Source organism: Piliocolobus tephrosceles, chromosome 16 (assembly GCF_002776525.5).
Source record: "Piliocolobus tephrosceles isolate RC106 chromosome 16, ASM277652v3, whole genome shotgun sequence".
NCBI lineage: Eukaryota > Metazoa > Chordata > Mammalia > Primates > Cercopithecidae > Piliocolobus > Piliocolobus tephrosceles.
The window spans coordinates 53,462,531-53,481,406 of NC_045449.1; the positions used below are offsets into that span (position 1 = coordinate 53,462,531).

General features: G+C 44.2%; 1 protein-coding gene across 4 annotated transcripts in view; it reads right to left on the reverse strand.

Moving 5' to 3' along the window:
• Nucleotides 1-18,876, reverse strand: part of EFTUD2 (elongation factor Tu GTP binding domain containing 2) — a 46,271-nt gene that overhangs the window by 24,802 nt on the left and 2,593 nt on the right. Inside the window, exons 1-10 of one of the 4 annotated variants that reach the window (XM_023191392.2) lie at nucleotides 18,667-18,722; nucleotides 16,565-16,673; nucleotides 12,166-12,331; nucleotides 10,835-10,913; nucleotides 9,235-9,310; nucleotides 8,697-8,762; nucleotides 6,911-6,946; nucleotides 5,779-5,869; nucleotides 4,792-4,874; nucleotides 910-1,076 (exon numbers count right to left, since the gene is read on the reverse strand). In XM_023191392.2, the coding sequence (XP_023047160.1) occupies nucleotides 910-1,076; nucleotides 4,792-4,874; nucleotides 5,779-5,869; nucleotides 6,911-6,946; nucleotides 8,697-8,762; nucleotides 9,235-9,310; nucleotides 10,835-10,913; nucleotides 12,166-12,331; nucleotides 16,565-16,669 (869 nt within the window). In that variant the 5' untranslated portion in view covers nucleotides 16,670-16,673; nucleotides 18,667-18,722. Of the gene's footprint in view, nucleotides 1-909; nucleotides 1,077-4,791; nucleotides 4,875-5,778; nucleotides 5,870-6,910; nucleotides 6,947-8,696; nucleotides 8,763-9,234; nucleotides 9,311-10,834; nucleotides 10,914-12,165; nucleotides 12,332-16,564; nucleotides 16,674-18,624; nucleotides 18,723-18,876 lie in introns of those variants that run through there. The other 3 variants (XM_023191393.1, XM_023191391.1, XM_023191394.1) reach the window with 3 other exon arrangements.

Below are 18,876 nucleotides of genomic sequence, written 5' to 3' on the forward strand. Positions count from 1 at the left end.
TATATTTAACCTCTCTTTCAAAGACTCTTTGATATTATATTCTGAAGTATCATAACCATCACTCATATGTATTAATGCAAGCCCTAAATCTATCTTGTTGAGAAGCAGGTATATCCACAGAAATACAGCTAACAGTTCTTAATATATTTAGACTGTGTTAACTATAACAGCATCTAACATTATTCAGCGCATCAGCTGCTATATGGCAAGCACTGTGCTAAGTGTGTTCCATCAAATATCTATTTAATTTCTTATAACATCCCTTGTAAGTTATTATGTTAACTTATACTATAAATGCCTAATAATATTTGCCATTATCGCTATTAGGCAAGTAACAATTGGGTGCACTGGCTCACATCTGTAATGCTAGCACTTTGGAAGGCCAAGGTAGAAGAATTGCTTGAAGTCAGTTTAAGACCAGCTTGGGCAACATAGCAAGACTCCATCTCTACAAAAAATAAAAAAATAAAAAAATAAAAATAAAAACAAAAATAAAAAAAAATTAGCCAGGTATGGTGGCACATGCCTGTGGTCCCAGCTACTCAGGAGACTGAGGTGGGAGGACTCCTTGAGCCCAGAAGTTCGAGGCTGCAGTGAGCTGTGATTGTGACACTGCACTGTAGCTTGGGTAACAGAGATCTTATCTCTAAAAAGAGAAGAAGACATTAAATACAGTCCAAGTAATTACCATAATACTAAACAGAAGATGTGTTAAGCATCACAAGTGGTTAAGGCACAGAGGTAATAGTGTGGAGTTGACCCCTGCAGAGTCCCAGAATGTGCCTCTAGTTTTGCCCAACAAACTCATCAACACATGCCAAGATATAAATCAGAGTTGTTCCCAGAAGTATTCAGGGTTAAAACCCAGAGTCTCTGAGGACAGGAAATCCACTCCCAGGGGTCTTCTACCTTATTAATCCATTGACCTCATCCACAATGTGGCGCAGCTTGTAATACGCATCAGTTGGAGGCAGCTTCAGCTCCAGGATCAGTCGGTCAATCTTGTTGATGCACACAGTGACCGCCAGCCTCTCCTGCACTGCATGCTTGATCAGCCGCTCTGTGTTCAGCATCACCTGAGAAACACAAGGCTCAGAAGGTGGTAAGAAGAACAAGGAGGGCAGAAAGTTCAAAGCAGAACCAAAGAAGGCACTATTTCAAACCATGAAACCTGGGGAGAAAAAAAAGACCTGGGTGGAAGCAGAGAGCATCCTGCCCGAAGATGGACACAGGAACTTTAAGAGGGCACCTTGCAGGATTGAGAAATGAATAAACCCATGAACAATGATGTTGGAGCCAGGTTTCTCAGTGCTAGAGAAGGAACTAAGAAGGCTGGGAAGAGCCGGTGGTGCTGAAATGGAACTGGGGATATTAGGATTAATGCATGATTTTTTAATATATGTACGAGTGTATATAACCCAGCTGTGCTCAGTGAGAGAGCCTAGAAGCAATGTACCCCAGTAGCAATGAACACATTGAAACCTTTGTTTCTAAATACTAGTCCCCACTGGCCAGGCACGGTGGCTCACGCCTGTAATCCTAGCACTTTGGGAGGCCAATGTGGGCAGATCACGAGGTCAGGAGAGTGAGACCATCCTGGCTAACATGGTGAAACCCTGTCTCAACTAAAAATACAAAAAAATTAGCCGGGCATGGTGGCAGGTGCCTGTAGTCCCAGCTACTCAGGAGGCTGAGGCAGGAGAATGGTGTGCATCCAAGAGGCAGAGCTTGCAGTGAGCCAAGATGGTGCCACTGCACTCCAGCCTGGGCGACAGAGTGAGACTCCGTCTCAAAACAAAAAACAAAAAACAAAACAAAACAAAAAAACAAAAACTAGTCCCCACTATAAGCCAGAGCTGCTAGGCTAGGTGCAGTCACTCACAGCTGTAATCCCAGCATTCGGGAGGCCAAGGCAGGAGGACTGCTTGAAGCCAGAAGTTCGAGACCATCCCAGGCAGCAGAGCAAGATCCCGTCTCTTAAAAAAATATTTCAAAATAAGCTGAGCATGGTGGTACATACCTATAGCCCCAGCTATTTGGGAAGCTGAAGTGGGAGAATCACTCGAGCCCAGGAGCTTGAGGCTGCTGTGAGGTATAATTGTACCACTGCACTCCAGTCTGGGCCAGACAGCAAGATCCCATCTCTTTGAAGGAAAAAAAAAAAACCCAGAGCTCCTTGAAGAAATGGCTGAGTCCAGGATTGTGACAAGGAAAGATACGCTAGAATATCTTTTTGTGCTTGAAAGGAAGTGCTCAAGAAACAATGAGATGTGAAAAGGATGATGGAATCACCCTAAAGGAGTTCTCAGCAGCCAAATCTGGGATGAGAGCACTAGAGCACTGGAATGCATAAGGACAGTAACAGATTATAATTATAATTCACTGAATAAAATACAAACCCAAACATCCATAGTGATAATAAGCAAACGGGGGAGAAGCAGAAGCACTTCTTTACAACGTAATTCCAACCAATAGGCCAGGCGCGGTCGCTCACGCCTGTAATCCCAGCACTTTGGGAGGCCAAGGCAGGTGGACTGCTTGAGGTCAGGAGTTCAAGACCAGTCTGACTGACATGGTGAAACCCCATTTCTACCAAAAATACAAAAATTAGCTGGGTGTGGTGGCAGGCACCTGTAGTCCCAGCTGCCCAGGAGGCTGAGGCAGGGGAATCGCCTGAACCTGGGAGGCAAAGGTTGCAGTGAGCCAAGATTGCACCACTGCACTCCAGCCTGGGCAAAAGAGCGAGACTCCATCTCAAAAAAACAAAACAGGCCGGGCACGGTGGCTCAAGCCTGTAATCCCAGCACTTTGGGAGGCCGAGACGGGTGGATCACGAGGTCAGGAGATTGAGACCATCCTGGCTAACACGGTGAAACCCCGTCTCTACTAAAAATACAAACAATTAGCTGGGCGAGGTGGTGGCGCCTGTAGTCCCAGATACTCGGGAGGCTGAGGCAGGAGAATGGCGTGAACCCGGGAGGCAGAGCTTGCAGTGAGCTGAGATCCGGCCACTGCACTCCAGCCTGGGCGACAGAGCAAGACTTCGTCTCAAAACAAACAAACAAACAAAACAAAACAACAACAACAAAAGCAATGTCCACGCGCAGTGGCTCACGCCTGTAATCCCCACACTTTGGGAGGCCTAGGTGGGAGGATCACCTGAGGTCAGGAGTTTGAGACCAGTCTGGCCAACATGGTGAAACCCTGTCTGTACTAAAAATACAATAATTAGCCAGGCTTGGTGGCGTGCACCTGTAATCCCAGCTACTTGGAGGCTGAGACAGGAGAATCGCTTGAACCCAAATGGCAGAGGTTGCAGTGAACTGAGATCACCCCACTTCACTCCAGCCTGGGCAACAAAGCAAGACTCCATCTCAAAAACAAAACAAAACAGAAGGAATAAGAGTTAGAAGACTCACTATTTGCAACTATTGTAGGAATAAGCCAAGAATCATCAATGGATGACAAAACTAGTAAAGTCTGATAAGGAGCGGAATAACCAGATTCTAATAACCAAGCCTAATCATGAGGAAGTATTAGACAAACCCAAATTGAAAGACATTCTACAAAATAAATGCCCTGTACTTTTCAAAATTGCCAATGTCATAAAAGACCAAGAGAGACTAAAGAACAGCTTCAATTCAGAGACTTGAAAATCATGAAAACTAAATGCTATGCATCACTGCGGATTAGGGGAAATATTCTATAATGGAAATTGTTGGTATGATCAGTAAAACTGAATAAGGTCTGTAGAAAAGACTGTACAACAGGATTGTATCAATGTTAAATTTTCTGATTTTGGCAACTGTACTGTGGTTATGTAGGTGAATGTCCTTATTCTTAGAAAATACATTCTGAAATATTTCACTTTCAAACGGTTCAAGGGGAAAATATACACACCTGTCTCTCTGTGTGTGTCTGAACGTGTAGAGAATTACGAAGTAAATGAGGGTGGGTTCTTTGAACAATTCTTGCAACTTTTCAGTTTGCTGTTATTCCAAAATGGAAAATCAGTAAAAAAAAAAAAAAAAAAAAAAAAAGACAATTCTGGCTCCCTCTGCTGGCTGTCTCACCAATGACAACATGTATGAGGATAGCCAAAGTGTTCCATCTCTCAATTCAGGAATACAGAAGACACCCTGGTCTTTCAACTCCAATCTCTTGGAAAATCGTAACTAATATTAAAAATCCACTTACAAGAACATACTCTCCTCCCTTCCTTTCATTTACATTTGTCATTTTATCTTTGCGTTTTCTGAATAGCGATGAGTCTTATTTTGAGCTTCACTGAGCAGGAAGCAAGGGCACCCACATTGATTACTTTTTTCTTCTTTTTTTGAGAGAATGTCTCACTCTGTCGCCCAGGCTGGAGTGAAGTGGCACAATCTTGGCTCACTGTAACCTCCAACTCACTCCCAGGCTCAAGTGATTCTCCTGCTTCAGCCTAATGAGTAGCTGGGCTAACAGGCAAGGGTCACCACACCTGGCTAATTTTTGTATTTTTGGTAGAGACGGGGTTTTGCCATGTTGGCCAGGCTGGTCCTGAACTCCTGACCTCAGGTGATCCACTCACCTCAGCCTTCCAAAGTGCTGGGATTACAGGTGCGAGCCACCACACCTGGTGAGAATTAATTTTGAACTTCATTTGCTGCTTTAATTTTAGAGCAAATTTGAGCCTTAATCCCGGAGAGTTTCAAGGTTCTCTGGCTCCCAGCTCACTTAGTGCTCTGGGTATTGTGGGGGGCAAACATAACAGGGTGGATGAGATTCTGGGAGCTGAGTCTGACTCACCCCCTCAGCAGCATCAATGAAAAGAACCACTCCATCTGAGATGCGCAAGCCAGCTGTGACCTCATCAGAGAAGTTCACATGTCCTGAAAAGCAAACACTAAGTAAGTCATCACTTGGCGCAGGATAAAGCACAATTAACTGGTACGGTGAACTGAGGGGGCACTTCAAAGCCTGTGAACCTCCAAATACCCTCTTTCCCTCCTTGCCATAACCCACTGCAGGGTAAAAATATCCCCCATTAGAATCATATCCTTGCATTAAGCTTTTCTACGGGAGGCTCCCTACATAAAAAGAGGGAAGTGCCCAGGAGAGCATGAGTCCACATCACACACCAGCTTAGCCTAATCAGCAGTGAGCAGAGTTCTGTGGGACTCAAGACAATCTGGAGGCAGGAGAAAAGGCAAAGGAGGGCCTGGAGCACAGTGTGCTGTTTGAGGAAGGCAGTTCCTGGCGAGGTGCTATGGGGGCACGGGCTGAGAGGTATCACCACATTGGGCATCAGATGGTGCCAAGAAGACAAATCAGCCAAAACTTAAAACCTTTCAGTTTTTAAAAACTCTGCCCCAGTTGGTCCTTTCAATAGGAGGAAGAGTTAGCCAAGGGGTGCTGCTCCCAAGGTCATCTGTATGTTCACCAGTCTCCTTTGAAAGACTGAGAGTACTTGAGGCCAGGAACTGGCTCTGACTCACCTTTAGCTCCCCAGCAGATAGCATGGGGCCTGACGGGCTGAAATGAACAAATGAATACAATTCCCTAACATTTTTAAATATTCAAAAGAGTAAAGACATGAAATAGGAGGCCTGGAGTACAATGCTTGCTAAATTAACAGTCAGAAACAAAGGAGAGAGTCAAAACTGAAAATGGTGTCAATGAAGGTGAGGGAATATAAAAACAAAGATGCACTGCTCTGTTCTGCTCTGGAAAGTGAGAAGACACACGCAAAACCAAGACAAGGTTCCAATAATCAAAAGCCAAAGGATGTCTTACCTGGAGTGTCCATGATATTGAAGAGGTAAGATTTTCCTTTGGTGTCTGGCAAGACCACTGTCACAGGAGTGCTTTTGATGCCTACACCTCTCTGAAAGAAACAAAGAGTGGTCAAGACCTCTTTCTATGCAAGAGGGGTTCATTTTGCTTTTGGGGCTCCCCAATTACTAGTAAATTACAATGATGGCTCTCCTTATAGTGGGTGATTTTTATCTAGGCTTCTAGCCAGCATGACCTTGAAGATAAAATATCTCGGTGTTAGATAGCATTTTTGGGGGGCTTGTTTCAAGTATGAAAAGATGAAAATGATTTACTGCTAACAAAACAGTATTAAGCCTTATCAGAGAATCCAGGGTCCTAGAATCTCATCTTCTTTATACATGAGAAACAAAAATAGCCGAGCACCTTGAAAGTAAAAAGAAACAATCTGGGGTATTTTAGGTTTTTTTAAAAAAAGAAATATAAAAGCTATAACAGGAATAAACATTTGTTTAAAACTCCAGTCAAACAAATATATAAATGCATTATAAAACAGTAACAGCTAACATTGACTGCCTATCTATCTTTACTAATTCCAAGTGCCTTTAGTTAACCATACTTATTTATACTTAAAACTTCCATTAGGAAAAAGGGACAGAAATAAGAGGTGGGAAAGAGAAGGGGTCAGAGAGTAGAGAGAAAGATCCGGATGGAAAGACAAAAAGAGGAACACAAAGATATAGGAACCCATTTTCAAAGAGAAGCTACTCCTAGAAAGAGGTCATCATATGGATGGAGTCATCCTGCGGGTTTTTAAAGAATGATGTCATTTTAAAAAAATCACGTTGAGCTTCTGTGTAACTTAAAGCACAAATGCAGACATCACCTCTTAGTATTTGCCCTATATTAGGCCAAATTTAATCTAGTCAAGAACAGGAGGGTTCCCCTCCTAACCTACAGCTTGCCTACCCAGTTCTTTTTTAAGTTATAACCCTGGAGTAACTGGGGGAAGAAGGAGATGGGATGTGAGAAGTGGAGAGAAAGGAGTAGGGTATGAACTAAAATGCTATCATAAAGGCTCCTCTACATTCCCTACAAGACTTACTGCTGGGTCTGGTGTAGGCAACAATCGGATTGCACAAGGCATGCTTACCTCTTGCTCTGTGAAGAGGATGTCAGTATAGCACAGCTGAAAAAAATTAACTGTTGTTATCACCCGAGTTCAATTAACTGTTGTTACCATCTGAATTCAATTAACTGTTGTTACCACCTGAATTCAATTAACTGTTGTTCCCACCTGAGTTCAGACTCCTCTCCCACAAACGAACCATCAATCACTTTCCCTCACCACCTCCCAGCTCAAGGGTTTCTTTGAGATTAAAGAGAGACAGAGAGCAGGGTGTCCCCACAGCAATTCCAGACAATGAGACCAGTGCCCTCCCAGCTGGAAATGTTCCCGGGTGTGTGCAGGGATTTTTTTATTTTTATGTTTTTGGAGACAGTTTCACTCTTGTTGCCAAGGCTGGAGTGCAATGGCACAATCTTGGCTCACTGCAACCTCCTTTGCCTCCTGGGTTCAAGAGATTCTCCTGCCTCAGCCTCCCAAGTACCTGGGATTGTAGACGTGCGCCACCACGCCCAGCTAATTTTGTATTTTCAGTAGACACAGGGTTTCACCATGTTGGTCAGGCTGGTCTTGAACTCCTGACCTCATGTGATCCACCCAGCTCGGCCACCCAAAGTGCTGGGATTACAGGTGTGAGCCACCACGCCCGGCCGGGTTTTTTGGTTGTGGTTTTGTCTTTTTTTGAGACAGAGTCTCACTCGGTCACCCAGGCTAGAGTGCAGTGGTGTAATCTTGGCTCACTGCAACCTCTGCCTCCCAGGTTCAAGCGATTCTCCTGCCTCAGCCCCTCAAGTAGCTGGAACTACAGGTGCACACCACCGAGCCCACCCAGCTACATTTTGCTTTTTTTTTTTTTTTTTTTTTGAGGCGGAGTCTCGCTCTGTCGCCCGGACTGGAGTGCAGTGGCTGGATCTCAGCTCACTGCAAGCTCTGCCTCCCGGGTTTATGCCATTCTCCTGCCTCAGCCTCCGGAGTAGCTGGGACTACAGGCGCCCGCCACCTCGCCCGGCTAGTTTTTGTGTTTTTAGTAGAGAGGGGGTTTCACCGTGTTAGCCAGGATGGTCTCGATCTCCTGACCTCGTGATCCGCCCGTCTCGGCCTCCCAAAGTGCTGGGATTACAGGCTTGAGCCACCGCGCCCGGCCTACATTTTGCATTTTTAGTAGACATGGGGTTTCACCATGTTGGCCAGGCTGGTCTCAAACTCCTGACCTCAAGTGATCCTCCTGTCCTGGTCTCTCAAAGTGCTGCAATTACAGGCATGAGCCACCGCTCTTTTTGAGTTGGAGGAGGTCACTAAAGACTAGGTATAGCTGAGAGCTAATTTATATCAAATGCACAGAATTCTTAGCACGGTAAAGGGAGACACATGTCAGCCTTCATGCTAGAGTGTTAAAACAATCAATCTGGCAGGGATTGAACATTTATTGCACTGAGACTTGCAGCCACAGTTGGCCTCATTCACAGGCATTTAAATTTACCATGAAAACCAGGTACAATTGTATCATATTTATAGAGCAGGCTATTAATACTATGACAGCAAAGAATAGACTATGAAAGTCAGGACATATCATAACAGAGGAGGGATCCCAAGTGCAAAACGGATCATCCAAAAATACTGCAGCTCAATATTCTCTATGCTCCTGAGAAAGTTGAAATTATTTTCTTACAGCCTATTAATAGAGATCACAATTATAAAGCTGCACTTTGGAGGCGTCATTATTTATGGAGAACAGGAAGGGTGAAGGAAGGAGGAGAGAGACATCTCTGTTCTGAATGGTTCATCCTAAACCCTCAACAGAAGTTCTACTTACATCTTGGTCATAGCGCTTTCTGATTTCCGGGTGAGTCTGCTCAATTAAACAATCTACAAAACATGTCTAAAAGGGAAGAAACAGTTAACACCTGCCAACCACAGAGGTAAATTTACTGTGCGCTTCCCCCAGCTCCCAATACACCACATAATTTAGGGATAAGGAGAGAAAAAGGAGAGCAAGGAGGGTTATGGGACAGCAAAGAATTAACACTGAAGCCACAGGATTATTTTCAAATAAAAGATGAAATCTTTCTTAGACAGGCATCCCTCAGGAAATGAAAACTTATAAAAATCAGATAAGGCTCAATTTCCCATCTTCTGTCCAGATGTAGACACAAGGCTCAGGAACAGGCTCCACCTGCTGCTTCAGAAAAGCCAGAATTTCACAGTATGGCTTCATACCAGGCATGCAGTACCCCGAGTCAGTAGGTTGAGCCTTGTGACCTCAAACCTCAACCGCTGTGACTCTAAGGGCTAAAACATGAGCAGGCACAAAAGAGAAATCCTGTTCCAAGTAGTTGAAAGTTCTCTCTTACCTTGCCATGGTGGAGATGTCCACAAAGGGTCACATTTCTGATGAGCTCTGAGTTATCCATCAGATCTGCCAAGAAACTGAAAGGACAAAGGAAAAGAGAAAAGAGACATTGGCAAAAGTTTCCAAATGAGGAGTGGAGTTGAAGATTCAGGTATTTTTAGCCAGGAACAACTTTCAGACCAATTGGAGAGCCCTCAGGCAGATGTGAATGTCTATACTTACATAGCTCTGGCTTTGGGAATGCAAGAAACTTATCCAAGAGGTAACACGATCTGTGAATGGACTATCACAGGGATTTAACAGTAAAATAGCAAGACTAAAAAAGGAAGAGGCTGGGCATGGTGGCTCACCCCTGTGATCCCAGCACTTTGGGAGGCCAAGGTGGGCGGATCACCTGAGGTCAGGAGTTCAAGACCAGCCTGGCCAACATGGTGAAACCCTGTCTCTACTAAAAATACAAAAAAATTAGGCCAGGAGCAGTGGCTCATGCCTGTAATCCCAACACTCTGGGAGGCCGAGGCCACCATGACCAGCTAATTTTTGCATTTTCAGCAGAGACAGGGTTTCACCATGTTGGTCAGGCTGGTCTCAAACTCCTGACCCCAGGTGATCCACCCGCCGCGACCTCCCAAAGTGCTGGGATGAGCCACCGCACTCAGCCAGGACTTCCAACATGGTGAAACCCCATCTCTACTAACAATACAAAAATTAGCTGAATGTGGTGGCATGTGCCTGTAATCCCAGCTACTCAGGAGGCTGAGGCAGGAGAATCACTTGAACCTGGAAGGTGGAAGTTGTAGAGAGCTGAGACCACCCCACTGCACTCTGGCCTGGGCAACAAAGTGAGCCTCCGCATCGGAAAAAGAAAAAAAAAAAAAGAGAGAGAGAGAGCACCTAAATGATCCTACACACATATCTACCTGCTTTTGCTCTCCTTTTCAAAATAAAGAGTTGAGATTACCTGGCGGCTCACGCCTGTAATCTCAGCACTTTAGGAAACTAAGGCAGGAGAATCATTTAAGCCCAGGAGTTTGAGACCAACTTGGGCAACATAGTGAAACCGTACAAAAAACACAAAAATTAGCCAGGCGTGGTGGTATGTTCCTATAGTCCCAGCTACTCAGGAGGCTGAGGCAGACACATCTATTGAGCCTGGGAGGTCAAGGCTGCAATGAGCTGTGATTGTGCCACTGCACTCCCGCCTGAGCAACAAAACGAGACCTTATCTCAAAACAACAGCAACAAAAACAAAATAAAAAGCTAACATGTTCCTAAAATACTCAGCAGTCTTACTAAGTCCAAACAGGCTCTGGTGGACCCAACAATGATAACTGTAATACCCAGATCTGTCTTAAAGGCTGGCTTTCAACATCAAACTAAAGATCTGGAAGAAGAGGAAACAGCTAACATCTGGATGAACACCAAGAGAGAAGTTAAGATTGAGCCCAAATATCCCAGCAGCCACACAAGCTGAAGGAGAATTTGAGAGCTATGTATTGCCACAATTTACTGGCTATTTCAGCCACAAACCACCTCCTATCTCTACAAAAACATGTACCCACAGCATTCCTGCAGAGAAGCTGAGAAACCTTGTAACTTACTCCATCTCATACACTGTAACAGGTAATGTCTGCTCCATCAGAGTGAATTTCTTGGTTTTTACTGGCTTAATAATGGGTTCTAGAAGAAAAAAAAAAAGGTAGTGATGTGTAGGTGGGCATAAAACATAAAAATACGGAGCACTATTCCATTGGACTGACCTTTCGGAATGTATGATGTATGACATCAATTTATTTTACTCTCAAGGATCACTCACGTTGAGAAAGTTTTGGAAATGCTGTTTGGCATGAGACAGTGAAGGACCTTGAATTGTGGAAAGAGAAGTCTGGGCATCATTTTGAGCAAGAGTGGGAGGGAGGGAGAGGGAATGGATGTAGGTTGAGGTCAATGTCAGTTCAAGATCTTTCCTTGCATTTATAAGATGCAATTACTTTCCAAAAGATCAATGAAAACTTGGGACACAGGGTTTCACCCTGTTACCCAGGCTGAAGCGTACACATGGCACGATCAAGTGATCCTCCCACCTCAGTCTCCCGAGATGCTGGGAGGCGTCCACCATCGTGCTCGGCTAATTTCTGTACTTTTTTGTAGAGATGGGGTTTCACCATGTTGCCCAGGTTGGTCTCGAACTGCTGGGCTCAAGCGATCCTCCCGCTCTGGCCTCCAAAAGTGCTGGGATTACAGGCATGAGCCACCACTTCCAGCCTATGAAAACTATTAAGAAATGAACAATAAAGCTGGGTGCAGTGGCTCACGCTTGTAATCCCAGCTCTTTGGGAGGACAGGGCAGGCAGATCACTTGAGGTCAGGAGTTCAAGACAAGCCTGGCCAACATGGTGAAACCCCGTTTCTACTAAAAATACAAAAATTAGCCAGGCGTGGTGGCAGATGCCTATAATCCCAGCTACTAGGGAAGGTGAGGCAGGAAAACTGCTTGAACCAGGGAGGGGGAGGTTGCAGTGAGCCAAGACTATGCCACTACAATCCAGCATGGGCGACAGAGCAAGACTTCGTCTCAAAAAAAGAAAAAGAAATGGACAATACACATTATGAGAACTGGTTAAAAGGGTTGGAGTTATTTGGATGGAAAAACGTATCAGGCCACAGGGTAAATAAACTTAATGAGTCTTCATGCACCTAAACTGATAGCATATAAATAAGAAATAACTCTTATTTACCTAGAAACTAGTTAAGAGCTTTACTGAATATTAAAAGAGGATTAACTGAATCTTAAACCAGAAACAGTACCTGAAGGTAGTAAAGAAAAACTGATCAATTCATTTACTGAACTCTTAAGGTTTGCTGAGAGCTATGAAACGAAGTTTCCAGGTTTCAATTTCACCTCCTCACAGCCCAGCCCCTCCTGACGTACCTGTGAGAGGCTGAGTATCTTCCTCTTGAACTATGGTCTCCACCTCAGGGCCATACACCTCCTCGGCTGTCGGGTAGTACTTCTTGTCCTCATGCAGCACCACCTCCATCCCGGGGTGGTCATCGTCATGATCTCCTATGTCATCGTCATCGTCATCATCATCCATCTGAAAGCAAGAGGGAGAAGGAGAATTGAAGAGGCACACGCCTTTCCTGTTTGATGTCTGACCACCTCCATGAGTGAGAGCCCTGACTGTGCATGCTGGCCAGCTTCTTATTCTGAGTTCTATGCCAGTGGGGCAGGTTCCACTCCTTTGAGACCGTTCACAAAGAGAAGACTCTAAGCCAAGGCCATGGACAGTGCTCCTGATTCAAACTTGCCCCTTCCTGAATGTGGGCCACTGGTCACAAGTGGGTTGAGACTGGAGAAAACAAATCATAGCACCGCCCTTTAGGGGGAAAAAAAGCAACTTTCTCCAAGAGCAGAAACCAGAAGACAGAGGTAAAAACTGGGGATAAGCCCATACCTTTAACATTTTCACTTATATCCACATAATTGTTGTTGGAAAATAACTTTGTGACAGATAATAACAGATGCCGGTAAGGATGTGGAGAAACTGAAACCTCACACACTGCTGATGGGAAAGAGGTGCAGCTGCTTTGGAAAATAGTTTGGCAGTTCCTCAAAATGTTCAATTCAACACAGTTACATATGACCCAGCAAGTCCACTCCTAAGTATATACCCAAGACAAATGAAAACTTATGGCCACACAAAAACTTAGTAATCAGTGTTCATAGTGGCATTATTTACAACAGGCAAAAAATGGGAACAACCAAATGTCGATGAACTGATAACTGGATAAACGAAATGTGGTCCATCCATACAAAGGATTCGGCAGCAAAAACAAACAAAATACCTGTACTTGCTATAGGTATACACATGCTACAACACAGATGAGCCTTGAAAACATGATGTGAGTAAAGAGGCCAGACTGAAAAACCTGCATATTATATGATTCCATTTATATGAAAATATTCAGAATAAGCAAATCTATACAGACAGAAAGCAGATTGCCCAAGGCTGGCAGGGTAGGTGTGGGTGGGAGGGCAACAAGGTTAAGGGGTATGGAGTTTTTTCTGAGATAATGAAAATGTTCTAAAATTGATTGTGATGACAGTTGCGTGACTCTATGAATACCCTAAAAGCCATTAAATTGTACACTTTACAATTAAACAACTTCAATTCTACCTCCTTACAAATTAATCCATAGTCACATGCAACATTAACGAAGTCATTCTCGCTTCTGCTAAAAACTTTTTCAAATAATCTAAGGTGGCTACCAGATCACCCTTTATGTCCTAAAACACTTACTGAGCATGTAATATGTGCAAAGCACTGTTCCAGGTGTTAGAACTAAGGCAATGAAGGAAAAAGAGGTACTACTGGAGCAAAAAATCTGCAGAGAGAGAATAAGCTCTACAGGTATCTGGGGAAGAGCATTCTAGTCGGCTGATGAAACAGAGAATGCAAAGGCCCAGAGCCAAGAGCATGTGGCAACTTTGAGGTTTAGCAAGAAAGCCAATATGGCGAGAATGGAGCGAAGGATTGGGGAACAGGAAGCTGTGATCACACGGGAGGCAAATACACAGGATCTTCGAGACCACTCTAAGAAATTGGACTTTACTTTTACTCTAGAGCAAAAGTAGTGAGGCAGGCGCCATTAGCATCCAGTGGGTAGAGGCCATGGATGCTGCTAAACATTCTACAACACACAGAATCCTCACAGAATTATCTGGCCCCAATGTCAACAGTACTGAGATGAAGAAACTCTGCACCAGGGGTTTGGAGCAGAGAAGTGATACGATCAGATTTCTGTTTTAAAAGAACCACTCCAGACCCTATGCTGAGAATACACCAGAAACAAGGAGATTAGTTAGGGGGCTACTGCAGTAACTCAGGAAAGAAAGAACAGTGATGGTGGCTTGGACTAGACAGAGTAGGAACTGGGAAGGTGGTGAGGAGAGGCTGAATTCTGGATACATTACAAAGGTAGAGTCAAAACTGTTTTCTACTGAACTGAAAGGAGGTATGAGAAAAAAGAGAAGCAGCAAAGTTTTTGATCTGAGCACTGGAAAACAGCCTTGCCTTTATTGAGATGAGGAAGAAAGACTGTAAGAGCAGGTTGGGAGAGCAGGGCAGGGAAAGCTCAGTACTTAATGTGTAAGATAACGCCAGGTTTGAGATTCCCTGTCAGACATTAAGCAGAGACGCCATGTAGGAAGGTGGACATACAAACGTGACATTCAAGAGGAAAGTCCAGATTGGAGATACAAATCTGAGTCGTCGTGAATGCAAGTTATTTGATAGACTGGATGAGATCCCCAGAGGAGTGAGTGTAGACAGAGAAGAGGTCTGAGGAATGGAGCCCTGGGCCTGCCGACATTTGGAGGTCAGGGAGATGATGAGGAAGCAGCAGCAAAGGCTGAGAAGGGATGGTCAGTGAGGAGGAAAAGCTGGGGTTCTCTGAAAGCCAAAGGAAGAGAGTATTTTAAAGAGGAAATGATCAGCTGGGTCAGATGATGCAGGCAGGTCATGTGGGATGAGGGCTGGAAACTGACCTTGGGATTTAGCAAGGCAGAGGTCACTAGTGACCTTGACAAGAGCAGTCTGTGGAATGGGAGAGGCAAAAGGATGGAAGTGGGTTTGAAGGAAAATGGGAGGAGAGGATCTGGAGATAGTAACTATGAACAACTCATTTGAGATGTGCTGCATTGGAAAGCAGGGAAAATCTGGAGGTAAATGAAGAGGGATATGGGGTCAAGAGAGTCTTAGGATGAAATGATACTTTTTCTGTGTATGCTGACAGGGATGATCCAGTAGGGAAAACTGATGACACAGGAGAGAGAGGGCAGAACTGCCAAAGGTCTTGAGAGGTGATAAGGGATGGGATTAGTTTCTAGTAGACAGAAGCACGAACAAATAATTCATAAGAATGGAAGGGAAGGCACTGTATATGAGTACAGGTGTAGGCAGGTGGGTAGAGGGACTGCTGGGTGCTTGTTTTCCTTCACACAAATTGTAGCATGCCAACCTCTTCCTTAAGAACACAAAATCCTCCAGTGATAAGACTGGCTACCTCCTACCATCTTACACTCTACTTCTACTAAAGTGGCCTAAGATTACATTAGCTCTTTTGGCAGCCGCATATATCCTACTGGTGGTGGCTCCAAAATAGCTATCAAGCCAGTTTTCTCCTGCCCCATACTGCTGAATATATTATGAATCTAACTGCAGGATTTTACATAATCACTTCTGACTGCCTGTAATTACCTCTACTGAGTCTATAGTAGCTCAACAAGTCTAAAATAAAACTAAACCAATATTCTTTTATCATTGTTTTTTAAATTTTTAATTTTTTTTATTTTTTTGAGATGGAGTTTCACTGCAATCTCCACCTGGGTTCAAGAGATTCTCCTGCCTTAGGCTCCAGAGTAGCTGGGGCTACAGGTGCATGCCACCATGCCCAGCTAATTTTTGTATTTTTAATAGAGATGGGGTTTCATCATGTTGGCCAGACTGGTGTCAAACTCTTGACCTCAGGTCATCCGCCCACCTCAGCCTCCCAAAGTGCTGGGATTACAGACATGAGCCAATGCGCCCAGTCTTAGAATGGACATCTTTCTTTCCTGTCTCCATTACCAAAATCTATGCATCTCTGTTATACCTCAATGTAATTAAAAAAAATAAATCTGTCCAGGCGCACTGGCTCACACCTGTAATCCCAACACTCTGGGAGGCCGAGGCATGTGGATTTCTTGAAGTCAGGAGTTCAAGACCAGCCTGGACAACACAGTGAAATCCCGTCTCTACTAAAAATACAAAAAACATTAGCCAGGCATTGTGGCACACACCTGTAATCCCAGCTACTTAGGAGGCGGAGGCATGAGAATCGCTTGGATCCGGGAGGCAGAGGCTGCAGTGAGCCAAGATGGTGCCACTGTGCTCCTGCCTGGGCAACAGGGTGAGGCTGTCTCAAAAAAAAAAACAAAAAAAAAGAAAGAAAAAAGAAAAGAGGGGGCTGGGCATGGTGGCTCATGCCTGTAATCCCAGCACTTTGGGAGGCCAAGGCGGGTGGATTCTTGAGCTCAGGAGTTCGAGACCAGCCTGGGCAACATTTTGTCTCTATGAAAAATAAAAAAATTAGCTGGGCATGGTGTTGCATGCCTGTAGTCCCAGCTACTTGGGAGGCCAAGATGGGAGGATCACTTAAGCCCAGGAGGTGGAGGTTGCAGTGAGCTGAGATTGCGTCACTGCACTCCAGCCTGGCAACAGAGTGAGACCTTGTCTTAAATAAAAATAAGTAAGAGCGAGATGAAAAGAGCAATATATCTGCTTTACCTCATCAAGATCTTTGGTCTCTCTACCCAATTCATCGTCATCTTCATCAGAATCAAGCTCTGGTCCAATATAATTCCCAAACTCATCATATAAGTCGGTGTCCATGATGCTAAAATTCAAGGAGAGGAGTTAGATTCTGGCAAGGTAATCAAGGCCTCCATGTGGTGGCCCCACCTACCTAGTCTTATGGTTGGCCATACCCCTTTCACATGCCTCCTCCCAGTGACATCAATCTACTGAAGGCTCCTCCCAAAGACCAGTACTTTACCCAAGTCTCTGCCCTACTTGTCTCTATTTATGTAGCCTTCCCTCCACTTTTTTTTTTTTGGTTTCAAGCAGAGTTTAACGGGCAAGAAGGAAAGAAGACAGAAGGAAGAAGCTCCCCCTACAGAGACGGGGCGGGGCGCTCCAAAGCCAAAAGAGGAGGTCCCCTTCCTCCACTTCTAATACCAAATTTAATTTTAAGATAACTCAATGTCAAAAAGTGGCAAGAATAGTACAAACAACTTACTTTTTCCTAAATTATTTGAAAGTGAGCAGTTGACACAGTGGCTCATCACCTTCTAATACTTTAGTGTAAGGGTGTGCAAACTCTGGCCTGTGGCCAAATCTGGCCCCTCCAGCTGTTTCTGCATGGCCCTCTAGCTAAGAATGCTTTTCAACATTTTTAAATTGTCAAAAGAAAAATATTTCAAGATACATGAAAATTAATTATAAGGAATTCAAATGTCTGTGTCTACTTAAAAAATTTCATTGGGAGGCCTGGCACGGTGGCTCACGCCTGTAATCCCAGCACTTTGGGAGGCCAAGGCGGGCAGATCACCTGAGGTTAGGAGTTCGAGACCAGCCTGGTCAACATGGCAAAAGCCTATCTCTACTAAAAATACAAAAATTAGCTGGGTATGGTGGCATATGCCTGTAATTCCAGCTACTCAGGAGGCTGATGTAGGAGAATCCCTTGAACCCAGGGGGTGGAGGTTGCAGTGAGCTGAGGTGGCGCCACTGCATTCCAGCCTGGGAGACAAAACGAGACTCCGTCTCAAAAAAAAAAAAAAAAAAGCTTCACTGGAAAACAGACATGCATATTCATTTACATCATCTACAGTTGCCTTTACACTGTAATAGCAGAGTTGAGTAGTTGGGACTGAAACCATATGGCTCACAAAGTCTAAAATATTATCCAGTCCTTAACAAAGTTTGCCAACCTCTCCCTCACCTTGTGTGACTCCTACAAACAGGAACATTCTCCTACATAACCACAATACAACCATCAAAATCAGAAAATTAATATTCACACATTACTACCACCTAATTTACAGATCCCATTCAAGTTTCACAGATTGTTCCAATAATATCTTACACGCCCAAGGATCCAATCCAGGATCATGTTTGCATTTGGTTGTCATGTCTTTAGTCTCTTTGGATTTACAATCTTCAGTCTTCTCTTCCAAGGACTGTCATGACATCCTTAAGGATGTCCCTCAATTTGAGGTTGTCTGATGTTACCTTATGATAATATTCGGGTTATGTGTTTTAGGCAGGAATATCATAGAAGTGATGCTGTGAGAACATGTGAGAACTGTGCTTCTCAAAGCATTTCCTATCAGGTGATACATGATTTCAATTTGCCCCATTGTTGGTAACGTTAACTTTGATCACTTCCTTAAGGTGATGTTTGCCAGGCCTCTCCATTGTAAAGTTACTCATTTTCCCTTAGTAAGTAAGTGGTGTTTTGTGGGTTTTTTCTGTAATTCCACAATTATTGAAATTCTATTCAAAGAAACAGTTCAAATGCCACCACCTCCTTCAAGCTTTCCTAGCTCCTCAATTTCTCATTCCCCTATCCTACTAGAGCTTTTTGCACCTTTATCAGTGTTTAACCTTGTCTTAAATACTAGTTAACTGGCTGGGTGCAGTGGCTCACACCTGTAATTCCAGCACTTTGGGAGGGCAAGGTGGGCAGATCACAAGGTCAGGAGATCGAGACCATCCTGCCTAACACAGTGAAACCCCATCTCTACTAAAAATACAAAAAATTAGCCAGGTGTGGTGGCACGCACCTGTAGTCCCAGCTACTCAGGAGGCTGAGGCAGGAGAATTACCTGAATCCAGGAGGCAGAGGTTGCAGCGAGCTGAGATTGCACCACTGCACTTCAGCCTGGGCGACGGAGCAAGACTCTGTCTCAAAAAAAAAAAATAAATAAATAAAATAAATAAACAAATAGTAGTTAACTGTACTAATTACCATCACCACCTATAGTTTATAAGCAATAAATAACAGACTAGAGCATCAGGGCTCTGGAGTTGGAAGA